General features: G+C 37.5%; 2 protein-coding genes across 2 annotated transcripts; one reads left to right on the forward strand and one right to left on the reverse strand.

The window, feature by feature from the left end:
* Positions 1-358: 358 nt before the first annotated feature.
* On the forward strand, positions 359-7,681 carry LOC139740723 (zinc finger protein-like 1 homolog). Its single transcript, XM_071651290.1, has 6 exons — positions 359-571; positions 1,562-1,673; positions 2,095-2,288; positions 4,269-4,548; positions 6,460-6,574; positions 7,284-7,681. Exons 1-6 carry the CDS (start codon positions 470-472, stop codon positions 7,477-7,479), a joined length of 999 nt encoding a protein of 332 aa, XP_071507391.1. The 5' UTR covers positions 359-469; the 3' UTR covers positions 7,480-7,681.
* A 6,399-nt stretch (positions 7,682-14,080) lies between these two features.
* On the reverse strand, positions 14,081-17,189 carry LOC139740700 (uncharacterized). Its single transcript, XM_071651269.1, has 3 exons — positions 17,010-17,189; positions 16,360-16,462; positions 14,081-14,172 (listed from the first exon to the last, which is right to left on the reverse strand). Exons 1-3 carry the CDS (start codon positions 17,187-17,189, stop codon positions 14,081-14,083), a joined length of 375 nt encoding a protein of 124 aa, XP_071507370.1.
* Between the last annotated feature and the right edge of the window lie 802 nt (positions 17,190-17,991).

A 17,991-nucleotide genomic window follows, 5' to 3' on the forward strand; every position in this document is an offset into this window, starting at 1 on the left:
GAAAATCATAATCATTAGGTCCTTCGATTTTATCATGGTTGGAATTTCGTGTTGGTTCGCTAAACTATTTCGCTTTTTTTTTTTTTGTACACATGGAACCAAAAAAAAAAAATGAATAAAAACTGCACGTCATTCATTTAAAAAAATAAGTACACTGTATTGACTATCACCGCCTACACAACGTGGGAACGAGATGAATAATACGGTCAAAGGTCAAATACGTGGCAGGCTTGACGTTCGGTACACATCGTCGCGTCAGTGCAGTTCTTCCTGCGTGATCTATGTGCATTTAACGACTCGACTGGTTGTGTTGATGTTGGACGTACAGAGAGCAAGATTCATCACAGTAAAACTCCGTCAGTGAGGCGTTCGTTCTGTGCAGTTTGTGATGTGTGATAAACTTGTAGGTTGTACAAATTAACCTAGCAATCACTCCTTTATCATCTTTCTGACACATCGAGGTGTTAAAATGGGTCTGTGCAAGTGTCCGAAGAGAAAAGTGACGAATCTGTTCTGTTTCGAGCACCGAGTCAACGTCTGTGAACACTGTATGGTGGCAAATCACCCGAAGGTAATTTTACGTTGAATGAGCCGTCTCGTCCTCTCTGTATCAGGAAACTTTCTGAGTAACTGTTATGTTAGAACCTTATAAATCTAGACTCATATCCTGTTAAAGTCAGATGTCTGTATGAACTGTAAATTATGACTTGTAAGTTTTTGTTTTATTAGTCTTCTGTCACTGTGGGTAAGAACGGCAGGGTCTGGGGACCGAGACTCTGGCTATTGAGAAAGTTCTATCATAATCTCTGATGACATGATTTCTTGCTTGCAAGTTGCAGCCACTTTGGGATCCACTAGCAGAGCCTACCTACCACCAGTGGGTTAGGTGTCCAACACATCGACGCTGTAGTATTTTACATAATATTGAAACTGACTCCCCTCTAGTTATAGCATTGCGCGTAAAGAACGAACTTTCACGCATGAGACTACGTGCAGCAGTGGTTTTGCATTCTTCACTGGGGATTTGATGAAGTCCAAAAACCCGATGATTAATATTTGATATAGTAGTAGGCCCTAGAATCTACCAGATCAACAGCAAAACAACCATTTGATTCCGTAGATTATAAATACGCATTTGATACCGTAGATTATAAATGCGCATTTGAAAAGCATTAGATCTATGTGCATTTCACACGTATTGTCAAGAGAGGGTACGGCCTAGAAATGCTAGGGGTGTTGGTTTCAAAATTATGGCGCAACTGAGTTCGTCAAAATAACAACCCATGCGTTTGAAGCAGTTATCTTGGAGCATGTACAGCAAATCACATTTTTAATGCACGCTTGTGAATTCAGAGTTGGGTGGTCTTTTTTCTTTACTTGTGAGTAAAATTTCAGGCAAATTGTGAAATATTTTAAGTATTCATTGATAGAAAAGCATCAAGGTGTCTCCAATGTGTTGGACACCCAACTCACAATGACCCCATACAATTGTAAGATAATTTCATTTTTAAGCACAAGTAAGGTTAACAATCTTCATTTCTTTCTTTCTTTCTCCTGGCAGTGTATTGTAAAGTCTTACTTGCAGTGGCTCCAAGATAGTGACTACAGCACAAAGTGTACACTGTGCAGTAAAGACTTGGCAGAAGGAGATGTTGTCAGGCTTCTGTGCTATGGTGAGTCTGTGTGCATTTTTTTACCTAATTGATATCATCATCATCATTATTACAGTTTAGTAAGCGCAGTGTAGGCTATGGGTGTGTTTATATCTCCACACTGTCATTGTAAAGTGGGGAAAAAAATAACCTGTTGAGGACAGGCTGATTTTGCAACAACAAGCATTTCCCACAGACCCCTGCCCGAGTATATTCGGGACTTGTCCTCAATGGGTTAAAATTTGTGCCAAAGTTCAAGAAATACCACTATGTAATATATTTTTATAATGAACACACTTGTTACCTTATACAAATTCCAGCATTAAACTTTTATCAAACAATTCAATTTACATGTAGTTTATATTACTCAGGTTTTTTACCACATGTTGATATTGTACTCTTTATAGTAGAGATTGGTTATTTCTTCTCTTTTTTCTTTCAGATGTATTTCACTGGGAGTGTTTGGATGCATATGCCAGAAAATTTCCTCCAAACACGGCACCCGCTGGCTACACTTGTCCCACCTGCAATGCAAGCATCTTCCCTAGCTCAAACATGATTTCGCCTGTTGCTGAGACCCTGAGGAAGTATCTTTCAAAGGTCAACTGGGCACGAGCAGGCTTAGGCCTGTCACCGGTATGGATACTTAGATTGTTCACTCAGAAGATACATCAAAGGCCCAATATATTGCTGTGCGGGCATGTGTGTGTGTGTGTGTGTGTGTGTGTGTATGCTTTTAGTGAAATGGAAGAGGAGAGCAACTTTTGGAAATACTCTTTATTAACATCTAGAGTTTATTGTGCTGGATAATAATGGTTTTGCCCTCTGGGTTGTTATTATCAATTACTACTGTTAGGTTTACAGATTTTATCACCAAAATGCATTCCTTTGTATCTGTTTTTATATTAAACATTTCTTATGGTTCATGTTTTGACTTTATAACAATTTAATATTACTTCACCTTCTTTTTGTTGGGAACTATCCTGACAATGGTCTTTTGTTGTAAACTTCCGTGTTTCATTTATAATCACCTTTGCCAAGGAGGTTATGTTTTTGTCAGCATTTGTTTGTTTGTCTTTTTTTTCAAAATAATTCAAAAAGTTGTGAAATGATTTGGATGAAACTTACAGGATAGTTGGTAATGGCACAAGGAACAGATTGTTAAATTTTTGGTAGTGATCTAGGAATTTTTATTAATTTTTAAAGGATTTTTTCAAAATCTTGTTTTGGCAAATAGGGTCAATGTACTTGGGAGTTCAAGCTGCGCGTACTTGAGGTTTGCATTCGCACACTATAGCGCATGCTCTGCTCGATGTGCTGCACAGCATGCAGGAAGCTGATGAGGTAAACATTAGGCTTCTACATGGCCTTGAGATGGCAAAACAACGTATCTACAGCCAACATCATTTCCAGTAAATCGAGTTTGAAGTTTCGTAAACCTACAGCTCTTTTTCTGTTTTAGTTAAACACTTCATATCTTACCCTAGAAGGACCAACAGGATCAGTAATACAGTGAATGCAAATTGATTTCTCGAGACCCTTTATTTTTAGAACAATTTGCATTTAATCAAAACATGCGTTGTTTTGCTGTCTCAACATAACCATGCTGTTGCCATTGACACAGCAAAACAATGTAAGTCTCGATCACTGGCGTGCGTATATGTCCTACAACGTCAATTTGGGCACGCTTCTGCAGGCGTGTAGCCTATTACTGCGTTAACATGTAGATGGCAAAACAAAGTATCGCATGTAGATACATTGTTTTGCCAAGTCCATGCCTGACGTGTGTTGAGCAGGGGCAAGCATATCGCCGCTTGCGTCATTTTGCCAACAAAATTTGAACAATTTCCAGTGGGAGGGGGCATCATATCTTAGTAATGGAATGGGTTCTGATTTCAAGATTTGGTCAAGAGTAAGATTCTACTAAAATAAGCTGGACTATGTGACTATGAAAGTCAATAAATTCATGAATTTTTGACATACGTTGTTTTGTCATCTCAAGGCTGTACAGTATATCATTTGGAAATTGGACAATGTTCGTCATGTGTATCTATGGGTGAAAAATAGCTGCTTGGTGAAGGTCTGCGTTCTCCAAATGCTTTCATAGTTACCATGTATAGCATGTTTGTACACTCATTTTTTGTGTGTGTGTGTGTGTTCTTTCTGTTTTGTACAAACGTTATGTTTTTTAAATGAAACAGAATACTCAAGTTCAAATTCGATAGTAGAAGTATCAGATTGTAATTCCCATTATCTAAGGTGATTTACTCATTATGCTAAGAGCTAATGAAAAATATGAACAGCAATTTGAGAGTATTCTCTACAAAATCATAAAAAACATCTGCTCATACCCAAGCTTATCTCAGTGTTCTGCAAATGGACCACAAACACTAATTGAATCCAAACTCAAACTCCTCGTATTTTAGTGCAACTTGACATGGAACATGTCTTAGTCAATGACTAGCCTTTTCAGTTAGTATGGCTTTGTGGACTGTCCTGTGACTTAAACCGGTCTGCTTGTTATCAATTCTGTCGCGACTGATCACCTGTATCAGTATAAAACCTTTTGGCATATGTTCATAGTTTTTAGTCTAAGCATGTCATGTACTTCAACAGATTGAAGAGCCGAAGCGAGACATTCCTGCGCACTCATCACTTTCTTCAACTCTGATCAATGTTGCGGAGTCGTCGCAAGCCAGCTCACCCACAGCTGTGGCTGTGGTGTCACCCCAGCAGGCTGTCCCTACTCCTGTCTCTAGAGGGAGCTATGGCCAAACCACCAGACCACAGCCCAGACAGACTGCAGCACTGGGGGTGGGGTCTTCAGGGCTGTCAGGAGACAATATGGGAACACACGCCAGAACTGACAAACAGTTCCCTTCCACAAGTGGAGGAGGTGTGTATGGCTTATGATATACTTTATCAAAGCAGTCATATTTGCACAGTAATCAAGGTCAGTTGTGGTAATCTGCAATGCTATTCTTGAAATATTTAGTTATGAGCATTATCCTGAATCACAATGTGTGTGTTTTGTATCATTATCTTGATACGTACAACAAGAGGGTATGGAATGTGCACCTACAGAGAGTGGTTTGACTTTGCATTCACAAATTACACACAAAAGTTGCCTATATGTAACAGCTTGAGATATTATGTTACTTGTCATACAATTGTGTAAGCAGTGTTCATGCACATTATGCATGAATGCATTGGGCATAACCTTTATGTTTTGAATGTCTAACATTGTGTAAGATCCTTCATGCTTTGTTGCAACCACAGGATGGTAGACCTCTTTGCGCATATGACTCAGAACAGCAAAAATTATATGTACTGAATCCATGACATGAAGAAATTCATTGAATGAAGGAGTATTTTTCTTTAATGTACAAAGAAATTAGACTGAACAGTGTAGTTTTAGCTGTATCTAAAATGCAGCCACATTGTCTGTGCACTTAATGTGCATAGTGCATGCCCAAATTGATCAAATGGTCTTGCTTGAGTTTTTCTGATCTGTGACTGAATACCTGAAAAATTTATTTGTTTTTATGCCTCCGCCACGAAGTGGTGCTGGAGGCATTATGTTTTCGGGTTGTCCGTCCATCCGTAATGAATTTTGTGGACAGGGTAACTATCAAAACCTTTTGAGGTATCCTCATGAAACTTGGCATGTATGTGTATTAGGGGGTGAAGTTGTGCCTATCAACTTTTGGGTGCAAATGCTCAAGGTCAAAGGTCAAAAGGTCAAGGTCAAATACATAAAATTTCATTATTTCCACCATATCTATGCAATGCCTGAAGATATTTTCTTGAAACTTAGTGTATACATGTATTACCCAATTAAGATTCTCTGGTGAAAGTTTGGGTCATGAGGTCAAAGGTCAAAGGTCAAAAGGTCAAGTAAAAATATTAAAACTTCGCCTTTTTTCTCTGTACCTTGGAAATTGTTCAAGGTATCTTGATGGAACATAGTATATATGCATGTACTTGTACTGACTGGCAGTGATTATCTAGAGAATTTTTTGTTCATGGGGTCAAAGGTCAGGGGTGAAAGGTCAAGGGCAACACTCCAAAATTTTACTATTTCCGTCATATTTATGCAATGCCAGCATGATTTTTTTTTTTAACACTTGGTGTATGCATGTATAACCTAATAGAGATTCTCTGGAAAGTTTTTTTTTTTTTTTTTTTTTTCCTCAAAGGTCAAAAGGTCAAGGATCAAGTGAAAGTGCTGAACTAAGTTTTCCTCCATATCTTGGAAGTGGCTCAAGTTATCTTGAAACGTACTACATATTTATGCATGTTCTGCCTGACAGTGATTATCTTATGACTTTTAGGGTCAAAGGCCAGATGAAAATGGTAACAATTTAGTATTCAATACAGAAATTGCACTTTTTCTCCATACCTTGAACATTACTCAATGCATATTAAACTTATGAATGAGTCAAAGTCCAGTCAAAGTCCTTCCCAAATACATGCTCTCCTATTCATCCAATTAAACCTAGGTCAAGGAAGGTGAACATTCAACACATTTGTGACAAACTTGTCATTTTGATATTTTGCCAATTTTGTGAAAATGTAATCACACATTGTCCACATGTACTATCTAGACCTATTAGGAGAATCATGTATTATGGCGGAGGCATACCAGTCGCCATAGCGACATTTCTAGTTTCCTCTTGAAATTCAATTTATAAGCAGTGATTAAGAATTCTCACTAATTCTTAGAAATATGGTTTCAGGAAAGGAAAGATGGTTGTAACATTCTTCTCATGCGTAAAACTTTACTTGCATGTGTTTACTTCTGCAGAGCACAGAGTTTATGATGCCAGGAAAGATGACCTTGTTGTTGACATTGTCCAAGATCATGACAAAGACAAGTACAAGAGACGAAGTGCTTTTCACTGGTTTGCTAGATGGTTCAAGTGAGTATCTGCATATTCTCTGTAGACTTCCAGTAGAGCCAAAGTATATAGACGAGAGCTGGACTCTTTTCTTTCTTTTTTTGATTTATTCCTCAGGATGCCAGTGGTATTTCCTACTCCAGCTTTCTGTGTTATCATCGTTAGAGAAATACACACATGAGCAAATTATTATGCATAGTATTAGTGAAATGAAAAAAGCTTGTGAGCCTGTGAGGGATTTGGGACCAAGGAGTAAAGAGAGAGAAAAAAAAAATGACTCATTTGTATTTAATAGATATAAATTTGGTTGTCACCATAGCATATCACTTAACCAAAATATAATAAGGTCAAGAGATATCCCCTTCCAACTGCATTTCTTTACATTGGCTGAAAGATTTTAAAAAGATGACATTTTGTTGGATAAATTTATGTGAGGTGGTGGTTTGTGCATACTTGTATGCCATGTTTAGAGCTTTATTGGTAATCCCAATGTAGAAAACAAAATCTACGGTAAAGACTGTAATACTCTTTAGGGTTTAATTTTTGTGAATTTTGCAAATCTTTGTTGGGCTGCAAATTTCACAACACACGAATATATCACCACCTGATACTGCTTGCATTAAATTTGGACAGGAATTTAATGCACTTAGCCTCAGTGTCTAATTAAAAAGACCAATGACTTTCACAGTATTTATTTATACTCGGTTTTGATATACTTTCACCATGACAGATCCCGAGCAGGCAGCAGGAAGTCTGTGGAGTCCAATGTCCAGATCAAGCGAATGGCTATCCTGCTCCTTATTGCCCTCCTGGCATTCTTCACTTTCGTCATCGTCATGACGTCAGTAGGGAGGGCATCAGCAAACTCGGACCCGCTCCTGGATCCTTTGAACAACCCCAACATCAGAATAGGAAGAAGAATCTGATAGGAGGTTTAGAAGGCTGACAGGGAACAGTATGGAGGACTGCAGTGAAGGTTTAATCTGTTACTGTATACGCCATATATTTAGTGAGTCTAAATTTTCGCGAATCGATACTTCCCGACGATTTTGCGAGTGGTTAAATTCGCGATCATGGAGTCCTGTACTGAACGGAGAAATGCATACACATACGTCACGTTCATATCGAGATCAGAGTCAATATTTTCACGTGTTTGTGATTTCGCGAATAGCAGCTGACTTGCAAAATTTGCGAAAATAAAAACCTTGCAAAATATTCGGCGTATACAGTATTTGAATCCAGGATGGCAGTGTGTAGCATCGTTTTTCACACACATCAAGCAGCATTGAAAGTCTGTTTGGGAATAGACTTCCAGACTCCTGTGCAGTGGACCCTATAACCAAATGATGCTCAATGTGGAGGCAACAGTCAGTGCAGAGTGTTTTTGTGTCAGTGGTGACCAGTTATAAAAGGGACTGTACATATCATGAAAATAATCCTATAGAGTTGTGTTATGATGGATGTCATAAAGGTATATTGTTTTTCTTCCTTTGGGAAAATCAAAGTTATGTATGTTCTTTGTTATCGGACTGTAAGATGAGATGCATGAAACATGCATGCCTGGTTATCCATCAAAGCAGTCATATAACACACTTCATGTCAGCATGCTTTGATATGATGTTGAAACATGTAATTGCATAACCTTCTTTTTTTTAATAAGAACACTGTCAGCATAACACATCTTTGTTTCTTTTAAGGTGCCCTTAAGCTACTTTGTCATAAGAATACAAATATTATAATATATTATTTTTTGTAAACTTAATTGCAATGTTTTCGAGAAAAAACAAATTAACTGGAATGCATATTCCTGTATCAATCACAAATTACATGTCTATTGGTACAAGAAATGTGCACTTCCATTCAATTTTAGTTCATATGTAGGTGGAAAGGCAGATCATGTAATATCTAAGAAATTATACACAAGGTTTTGAGATAATGAGGTGGATTTATTATTATTTGCAGTCTATGTCACTTGGGTGGAAGAAGGGGAAAAAACTCCATTTAGTGATTTATTAGTTCAGTACCATAGAACTTATAACTACATTTGTATGAAGGTCACAGTTCCATTTTTAGTCCAACTACAATATCACTGAAATTGTTACTTGTCAACCTTGTATTTGCATTTCTTTTTTACCAGAACACAAGAAATATGAATTTACCTTTATAAAGTCTGGTGGCAGAGTTACATCACCAGTTTCTGCTGAGTTGCTTCTAAAGACAAGTTGTGGTGAATGGTATATTTGTCATGCTCTGTACCACAGAAAATGGGAACAAGCATTTGATTTCTTTAGTCACATTCAAACTTTTCATCTGTCAATTACAGTAAAAGTGAAAATTTTCGCGGTGTTTAAATTTTCATGAATTTTGCGCAACCAGAAACTAGCGCGAAAATAAAAGCACGCAAATATTTTTGTTTGCCTTATGTTCCAGTAGTTGATGTCTTGATTCCGCGGAATTAAAAACACGCACAACTCTTCTTACCCTGCTAAGCGCGATAAATTAGTTGCGCAAAAATAACCTCTTTTACAGTATGATGTAGATGTACCATTATCAGCATCCTGGTTGGCATGTCAACCCCAGACTGATGGGTTGCAGTAAGTTCCAGGCACCAACATGACATAAATCAGGAGTACATTTCTTTCATAACAGGGTCTCTTGCTCCTTTTTATTGATTTGCTTCAGAACACAGTTTTGACCTATAGATCTATATGATTTTATGATAATTTTGCTTGGAAAGAAAAGAAATATCTTAGTCCAGCATAAAAGCAAATGTATGTCACAAGTCAGAAGGACATCTGTTCGCTGTTGTATACATCTTTGATATCTACTGAACTGCTGTCCTTGGTTTTAGGTGGTCTCTTTCTTTAAGATTACTTTCCACTTCCAGATTTTATGTATGGATGGCCGAAGCAGCCATTTGTAGAGGAATATGTGGAATTGTATTCTACAGATTTTTGTCCTGTCTGTTACTATGGCTAGTCATCACATGTACATTTACGTTTCTATGAACACTGATCACTTCAATTATGCTATCTTGCAGCAGCTCAACTCTGGGATGGATGATGTTTTTCATTCCTATGAATTTTGCAAGAAGAAAATTATGCCAAATATCATGCAAATTTTTGGTATGCAGTTATCATTATATTCTCCTTGTAATCAACTCAATTTATCCCTTTATTTGAAAGTGATCCAACAAAGATTCTATTGTTAGGTATTTTGTGATTTAGTAGTTTAGTCGGTGAATATGGTTCCGAATTATTTATGAATGATTCCCTCATTCTGAGAAGAGGTTAGACTTTTCATCTTGGTATCTTTCAGTTTGTTTTAATAATCTGTTAAAGGGGAGATGATATTAAAATTTCTACCAATTACAGGATAAACACAGATATTTCATCTTACAGCAACATTTACTCAACTTGTTTTGTTTAAAATGTGATACAGATGTTGTTATAAGATAACGGGGAACTGCAAACAATTTTATTCTCTATGGAGTGAGTGAAATACAGAGTGCTTGCCTTCTGGGATGTTGGCCCTCTATACAGTAGAAATCTGGGGCATGTTCAAGGTTTTGCTTGCCCATTTTCTGTGTCATGTTTCTGTGCTTTTATGATGTGACCCAGAGCAATGCATTTATGCTGCACTACAACCAACTTGTCAAGTATTTTTGCAACTGAATGCATTTACAATTCAAACAATTTCAAACATAAAGAAACCCAGTGTATCATTGCCTATGTTTCAATGAAATTAAGACATGTTTTCTTTTCTGTGCCCCCTGATTCAGTTTCAAATTGTGAAAGATAGACCTGTAAGAATTGTGCCAGTTTCCTTGCTGATGAGACAGAAGCCAACTTGCAATGTGCAAAGAATTTGTTTCTTTTTGTTTGTCAGATAGTTGAGGAAAAGATGGGTAATACCAAGGAGGTTGAAGAGATGGAGTAACAACAGACTTATTCCCTTTGATCTATGTTCGAAGCTGCCGCTCAAAAATATTTGAAGCATGTGCCATACAGGATCTGCCGCGCCGATACGAAGACAATTGACTTGCGTCTCATTGCATAATCACCAGCCACTTTCAAAGGAAGATATGTCTTTGTGATGGTAATTACTTGTCGCTATCCCTTCTTATAAAAGCTAGGTGATACAGACACGAGGATGCGCGAACAGAAAATGAGGAAAAAATGCTGATATGAAAATGAAAATTACTCGACTGGGCATACGCGGGCACTAATCTGATGTATCTATCAATAAAGAATTATACTTGACGATTATTACATGCTAGTTTCATTTGGGGAAATTAAGTCGAAAAGTGATAAAACCAGCTTTCCAGGATGGTACAGATTTAAACATTTTCACATAATACAGCTCTGATTTACACTTTGCGCAAATTTCTTAACGGAATTGACTTTTGTTTTACATGCTTTATTATTAAGTGAAATTTCATTTCATTTGATAAATACAGAAGCTGTAGATAAGCAAAATATGGCCAACATTATGATAACGTTCAAAATGAATCTTCAGATTGCTCAGCAAGACAGCGGCGTCGAACAACGATCATCAAAGGCACAAGTGCACCTGTGGAATTCTTTTGTACATCAATAGAAATCTGACAACTGTTTGAATAAATTACAGCCAGTTGGAACTCCATGTATAAAACCTCCTTGGTCATACGGCAAGTGTTCACCATCATCTGGCAGTTGTTGACAATAGCTTTCATGTACATTACATTCCTTATGAGAGACATGTACAGCATGGAATTGATGTTGATCGCATACTTCGTCATCTGATCGTTGTTACAATGTCAATTTGAGCCTGCGCAGATGGGCAAAAGTGTAATGTTGAATGCTGTTTTGTATGAAGAAGTAAAATATGAAGAAAAAGATTATGTGCTGATGCAAACATTGCCAAGCAATTTTTGTGTTGAATGATATATTTGTATCACCAGCTGACTGAGATGAAATATATTAAAGTTAAGTCGCATTTTTGTCATACTAAGAGATTATTGTCACCTGCTGCTTTATATTCACTGCATTTCATTCAAATGTGCATGTATGTGAAAAACATTTTGCCTAATATTTGCATTTCAGAAATTTGTTCTTGTCCTAGGGAAAAAATCATTTAGATCTCCTTTTCTATCAAAACATAGTAACTGCCATATGACAAGTGTTAGGGTACCTCACAATAAACAGTGAAAATTGAAATATATATGAAAATCTGGAATAAATAGGAAGAAGTTTTTGTGCACAAGTTTATCACAACCATTAACATAACAAAGTAATATCATCAGTACCTGTAGCAGTGACATTTTCTTCTCTCTTTTTTTTTTGTGAGCATTTAGATTGGTCAACGCTTTTTGTCAATTAGATTGTATATTTTGGATCCTAAATTTATCATCTAGTGATTGGTTGAAAGAGCTTCACGTCATAATAGATATTTTCAGCTATATCAGAATGTTTGCATGTTTGACACCCCACGAAGCACTATTTGCAAAATAACGTCACTTCTGTAATGACATTTTGCAAACAGTATACTGTTTGCAAAATGATGTCACAAAGCAATTCTGAAATTGTGCGCAGCCTTGTACAATTTGTACCATCACTCTGTGAAATGAAGCAATTTTTAACAAAATGACTGTGACATCACAAAGCAATTCTAACATCGCACACAGCGTCGTACCATCACTACGTGAAATTGTAACAATTTTTAACAAAACAACTGTGACGCCACAAAGCAATTTTGACATTGCTCACGGCTTTGATCGTACCGTCACTCTGTGAAATATAACAATACATGTAGTTATTTCTAACAAAGCAATCGTGACGTCAAAAAGCAATTCTTACACTGACTGTGCACTGCTTCGTACCGTCACTCTGTGAAGTGTAAAATTTTCGAATAAAGCAATGGTAAAATCACAAAGCAGCTCTGGCATCGTGCGCTGCTTAGCGTCAGCGTGTGATCCCTTCACAATATTGCATACACCACACGCGGCCTCTCTCCTCGCGTTTTTCCCATTTCCCCTTCTTTGTTTTAATCTTTTGATTCAAAATGTAAAACAAATATACTTTGCCTAATTTAGAGTTTCTGGTTAAAACTATAGGCCTCGGTGCCTCAAAAAGAACTATTCACTTCGGGCTGCGCCCCTCAGTGAATAGTTCGTTTGGAGTCACCTCTTCCCGTAGTTCTAACCAGAAACTCTCAAGGCAAAATACATTTTTATACCATGATAGTTCGGAGACTGTGATGTTCATCTTTCCAGCTGTCAAATTTTACACTTGGGGAGATTGTTTGATTGAGAAATGTCTAAACAGTTGCCTAAATACATCACAACATGTGCAATTGCTTCCATTATTTTGTTTAAAGGGGATGGCTAGTAACTGATCAGTGGGAATGCTGGGGGATGATTGTTCCAATCCTTGTGGGATTCATTTAAGAGTACTGTACATTATATATCTATTGTTGTGTGAAAATTATTTGCTTCAGAATGGTCTCATATTCAAGTAATGTACAGTTTAATGTTTCGAGGCTACCATGCCTATACAGTGACGGGGCATTAAACTGCACATTACTTGAATATGAGACCATTTTGAAGCAAATAATTTTCACACAACAATAGATAGATAATGTACTCTTAAATGAATCCCACAAGAATTGGAACAATCACCCCCCCCCCCCCCCCCAGCATTCCCACTGATTCCCACTGATCAGTTACTAGCCATCTCCTTTAAAGCATTTTTTTTTTTTTTTGAGGATCAGTGTCCTGAAAGGGAATTTAAGGTTTCCTTTGTATCTCCTATTAGCGGGCTTTAGATCAGCGACGCGAACACTAAGACGACGCAGCCTCCCGGGTTAGACAAAGGAAACAGTTGTCTCGCGCACCTGCACAAAAACCATTTTTCTTTTGCCTGATTAGCATCGTATTAGCGTTGCGTCGCAAGTTTAAAGCTCCCTATTATTTAGTCGTATTGTTTAGCACATATTGTGTTCGTAGAAGGCAATTCATCTTTTCTCTCTACCGTCCTCCTCTGCTTGTAAAAATCTGAGTAAAGGGCTAGTGTCAAAGTCTCTCCCTCTCTCTCTCCCCCCCCCTCTCTCTCTCTCTCCCCCTTTATCTATCTTTATCTCTCTCTTTCTTATTTATATAAAAGACAGAAAAAAACAAAGGATAAGCCTATCCTCACAGGGTAAAAGTATACCTAATGGTATCTGACTGGTAACTACGATCATATTGCAATGAAAATTAAATTGTATTACATAATTATGATTATAACTATGATTATAATTAAATTGCCAACCGATTGTTCTGTAAACACGATCCTACATGACAATTATATTGCAGAAGCGACAGCTATCGATGCGCACGGCTACTTACAGACTAAACCTCAACAACGGCAATGAAGATTTCCAAAAAGCTCAAGTTCAAATCGGATGTTTCCACAGCACACGTTTATTCCGAGTCACTTGGTTACCAAATACAATGAATGGAAATGAAGGCATTGGTACCACAGGCTGCCACGCCCCTCCCTGCTACGTTCAGTCGTTGAAGTTCTTGTACTGTTGCTTGCGATATGTGATGAAACTTACTTCGATCGCTAGACGTATCATGCTTACCAAAAATGTCAACACTGCAATGAAAATAATTCGAAAATAAAATTATACAGCTGTTTAATGGAGATGAAACGATAATCTGTCGACATCGATGTGAAAACTGCTACAGACTGTGGACTGAAACCAATCCATAAAAAAGAAGTCAGCTGCAAATTTTACTTCATCATTTTATTATAAGGGAGAAATCAACTCCCCTTGCCCTTCTCCGTAAATCCGGCAATCGTGACGCGAAATAATCCTACATACTTTCGTTTTTATTAAAAATAATAGAAATATATGTGCAGGGCCCTATTCTATCAAGCAAGAGTTATGGTTGAATATTTGGGACTAATAATCAATTATAAGTTTGACAAAACAGAACAAAATCCAAACATCCCTTGTAAAGTAGAGTATGGGCGTGCTATATTTATAAATATAATCTCTTTCGAAAATTTTAAGAGACACCAGTCGTAACGGATGGATTTTATCATGGACATCAATGGATGGATGAAGAGTGGGTGAGTTGAGGAATTGGCGTCAGCAAAATCTTCCGCTTTAATGGCTTACTTTCATGGTTGCCTCACCCCCTTATTTTGCAACGGGTAGATGCATGTGTACGAACATGATTATTGGGAGACATCGAATCGTGTTATATTGCGCTCATAATCTAAAGGCTAAGATATTTCTAACGAGTACATCATTTAGCAAACTATGACTCAGCAACTTATGCTTTTGAAAATCAATGTAAAGTTTACCATCTTCACGCGATTTATAGAAACATTGTACAATACACGTGATAAGATTTATTTGAGTTGAAATGTTTAGGCAGGTCCATAGATTTACGGGAAACCAAAGCCCAAATAAAATGTGGATTAGTGAAAGCAGCAATATCAATAGAACACATCAGTGAAAGTCCGAGGAAAATCGGACAATCGATTCAAAAGTTATGAATTTTAAAGTTTCTGTGCCGTCATCGCTGAATAAGGAGACTACTACACTTCATGACGTCATTGTAGACAGCAATATAAAGATATTTAACTGATCAAGCACCCCAATTATGTACTTTATGTAATTTGCAGGTTCAGGGGGATGAATTTCATTACTTGTTGGTTTGTCCTTTCTTCAGTGAAACACGTAGGCATCATTATTAAGAGGTATTTCTCATGCCGTCCTAACGTTATTAAATTTCATCAATTATTTAGTAGTAAGAGTATTAAAAAGTTGAAGAATTTGTCCAGATTTCGTAGAATGATTATGTCGAAGTTTGACTAGAATCTTTGTTAGTAGCGCCAAAACTGTGAGGTGTGCCAGTTGGCACAGTGTGCTCTATTTGTTGTTAAATCTTGCCGATATTACATTACATGTATTTATGTGTTGTGACTGCCAAAGATTTAATCTTTTTTATTGTGTGTTTTCTACTCATTGTATTTCTTCCATGCCCCGGGAGGGGCCGTTTTAAGAAATAAATTCATTGTCATCATTGTCATCATCATTCTCATTGTCATAAGGAGAATTCCACAAAATTTCGTTTGTCATAAAAAGTAGACATTCCAGCAACTTGTTTCTGACATGTTTAGAATAACATTAATCCTCCTGCTTTCTGAGAGAGGTAATAGAGTCAAATGCTTTTTCGTTAAGTGATACAAATTTTCATTTTTTCGTATTTTCTTTACATTGCTGTCCGAATGACGTCAAGAGGTGCATTAGTCTCCAGATCTAGTGATGACGACTCAGATACTTTGAAAAGTAGCAGCTTCTGAATTGATCGTCTGACTTTCCATTCGAGATATTGCTCCATTAATTTTGCTCGCCAGCATGAGGGCGCCCTGGCACTGTTGGGAAGAGAGCCCTTTCTCTAGTTGGGAACAGAGCCGTAAATTTACGGCTCTGGTTGGGTACCGGTATAAAGCACTGGTTATACCCGCATTCCACAGAGATGTTCTCTCATCGGTCGCGCTCATCGGAAGCAAAGTTTATCGCTTCCGGCTACCAACCGAAGAGTATCAAATTGCAGTCCGATGAATCCGACTTCTGTTGGTTGACTATCATGTCAGTGTCAGACACGTCGGAGGGTGATACGATGAGGCAATATTGTCAGATAAGGATCACGCACGAAATTCAATGCTCATTACAAACCTGATTTGAAAATTTTCGTCTTCAACCACAGCCCATAAACTATGGTTACCATGGCAATGAAATTCCTCCCATGGATGGCTGAAACTTACCAATAGCCAGCCATTCGACTCTTGCCTTCCCGATCCTCTTTCCCGCCTTAGTATTGTACACAAAGCCCAGAAGTGCCGCATAGTACGCTAGTATGTGGATCATCTGGAAACATGAATGAATTTTTTTTTCTTCAAAATAATCATACATGTATTTTTATCTGGTAATTCATTGCACGTCAGACGGAGTCGCTTCGGAGGTAAATAAAGTACACTAATTGCCAAAGTGGATTCATCATGGAGATTGCGTTGCATTACACCGGGTAATTTAACGACTAATTTTCATTATCAAACCTGTTTTGTAAAATGTTGCCAGCGCACGCTAAATTATTTACCAATAAATGATATCATTATGCAACAACAAACGGGGGTGACAAAACTTGCATCAAAGTAAATTGGAGTGAGACATACTAGCTATACATTTCTTTTAGATAGTTTTATCTTACTTTTTGTTTCCTTTTAGTACGAAACGTTAATTACTTGCAAACATATTGGTGTCGATCACGTTAGGATTTTCCTACAGACAGTATGGTAAGAGAAAGTTTGATAACATCATCGTGATCTCAGTTTCATTTCTACAGATTTGTAAAGACAGAAACATGACAAGGGATAAGCGTAGATTTCCCAAACCCAATTTTCAATTACCAACCTACCAGCAAGCTCTCTGTGAAATGTTGTGAGGTGTGGTCCGTTCTCTCAAACACCGTGTACTGGAGGACATCATTGATGATGGTGATCAAGAGAGCCAGAGTGGTGAGAAGCGAGGAGTAGACGTAGAGAGATTTCTTCTGTGTTACTGAGCTCTTGGTATCTCCGTGTCCAAACAAACCCATTATTTCCTGTACTTTTAGTCTTTGTCAGGTCCTGCACTGAATGAATTACCCGGAACTATGACCGCAGAGACTTTGTAATTTGATGTGTTATTTCTCTGAAAGTATGTGTTTTCAATCAGCTGCTGCCAAGACTTGTGCGGATAATAATTTGGCGCATGGTGACAATGTTTCTGAGACGAATTTTGCTTGCCATGGTTCGTGAGGAGTGACATCATGGGCGTCTTTATTTTGTCACAATCACGTTACCATGTGAGGGATGTATACGCGGTAGAGACGCGCGCCATTGAACAATGGTAAGAAGCGCGCGCTGAAGAAAAAAAGGGCGTGGTTCTCTGCAATCTCACAAGACCTGTTGCTTGTGATTCTAATTATATTCTAGCTTACGTGGGACCCATTTTATCAAAAGATAAAATCGATTTTAAATATACTTACAGTTGAAATCAACTACATAATCAATATCAACTCTTCATAAAACAGGGCCCATGGGTGGCAATTAAGGACGATGATACTATGTACCGTATTGTTGTTATCGTCATAATGATGATGATGATAATAATGATAATAATAACAGTAATAATAACAATTATAGTTGTAACAATAATAATGTTATTATAATTATTACATTTGTATTATTATTATCATTATCATTATCATCAACAACAATATTACAGTAGTGGTATAGTAGTAGTAGCAACTGTAGGTGTGATAATAATGACAATAACATAGAAATGTTCATAAACACAGAATAAGAGACGGTTTTGGTAATCTTGGCAGAAGACTTCACGGACAAACACAAGGAATA

Source organism: Diadema antillarum, unplaced genomic scaffold (genome assembly GCF_040938485.1).
Source record: "Diadema antillarum isolate AM-2024a unplaced genomic scaffold, OU_Dant_1.0 seq00000876_RagTag, whole genome shotgun sequence".
In the NCBI taxonomy this organism is placed as follows: domain Eukaryota; kingdom Metazoa; phylum Echinodermata; class Echinoidea; order Diadematoida; family Diadematidae; genus Diadema; species Diadema antillarum.

Coding starts and splice junctions, on each gene's coding strand:
- LOC139740723 (XM_071651290.1), top strand. CDS start 470: ATGGGTCTGTGCAAGTGTCCGAAGAGAAAAGTGACGAATCTGTTCTGT. Junction 1,674..2,094: donor TGTCAGGCTTCTGTGCTATG/GTGAGTCTGTGT, acceptor TTTTTCTTTCAG/ATGTATTTCACTGGGAGTGT. Junction 4,549..6,459: donor CCCTTCCACAAGTGGAGGAG/GTGTGTATGGCT, acceptor TTACTTCTGCAG/AGCACAGAGTTTATGATGCC.
- LOC139740700 (XM_071651269.1), bottom strand. CDS start 17,189: ATGGGTTTGTTTGGACACGGAGATACCAAGAGCTCAGTAACACAGAAG. Junction 16,463..17,009: donor ATTTCACAGAGAGCTTGCTG/GTAGGTTGGTAA, acceptor TCATGTTTCCAG/ATGATCCACATACTAGCGTA. Junction 14,173..16,359: donor AGTCGAATGGCTGGCTATTG/GTAAGTTTCAGC, acceptor TTTTCATTGCAG/TGTTGACATTTTTGGTAAGC.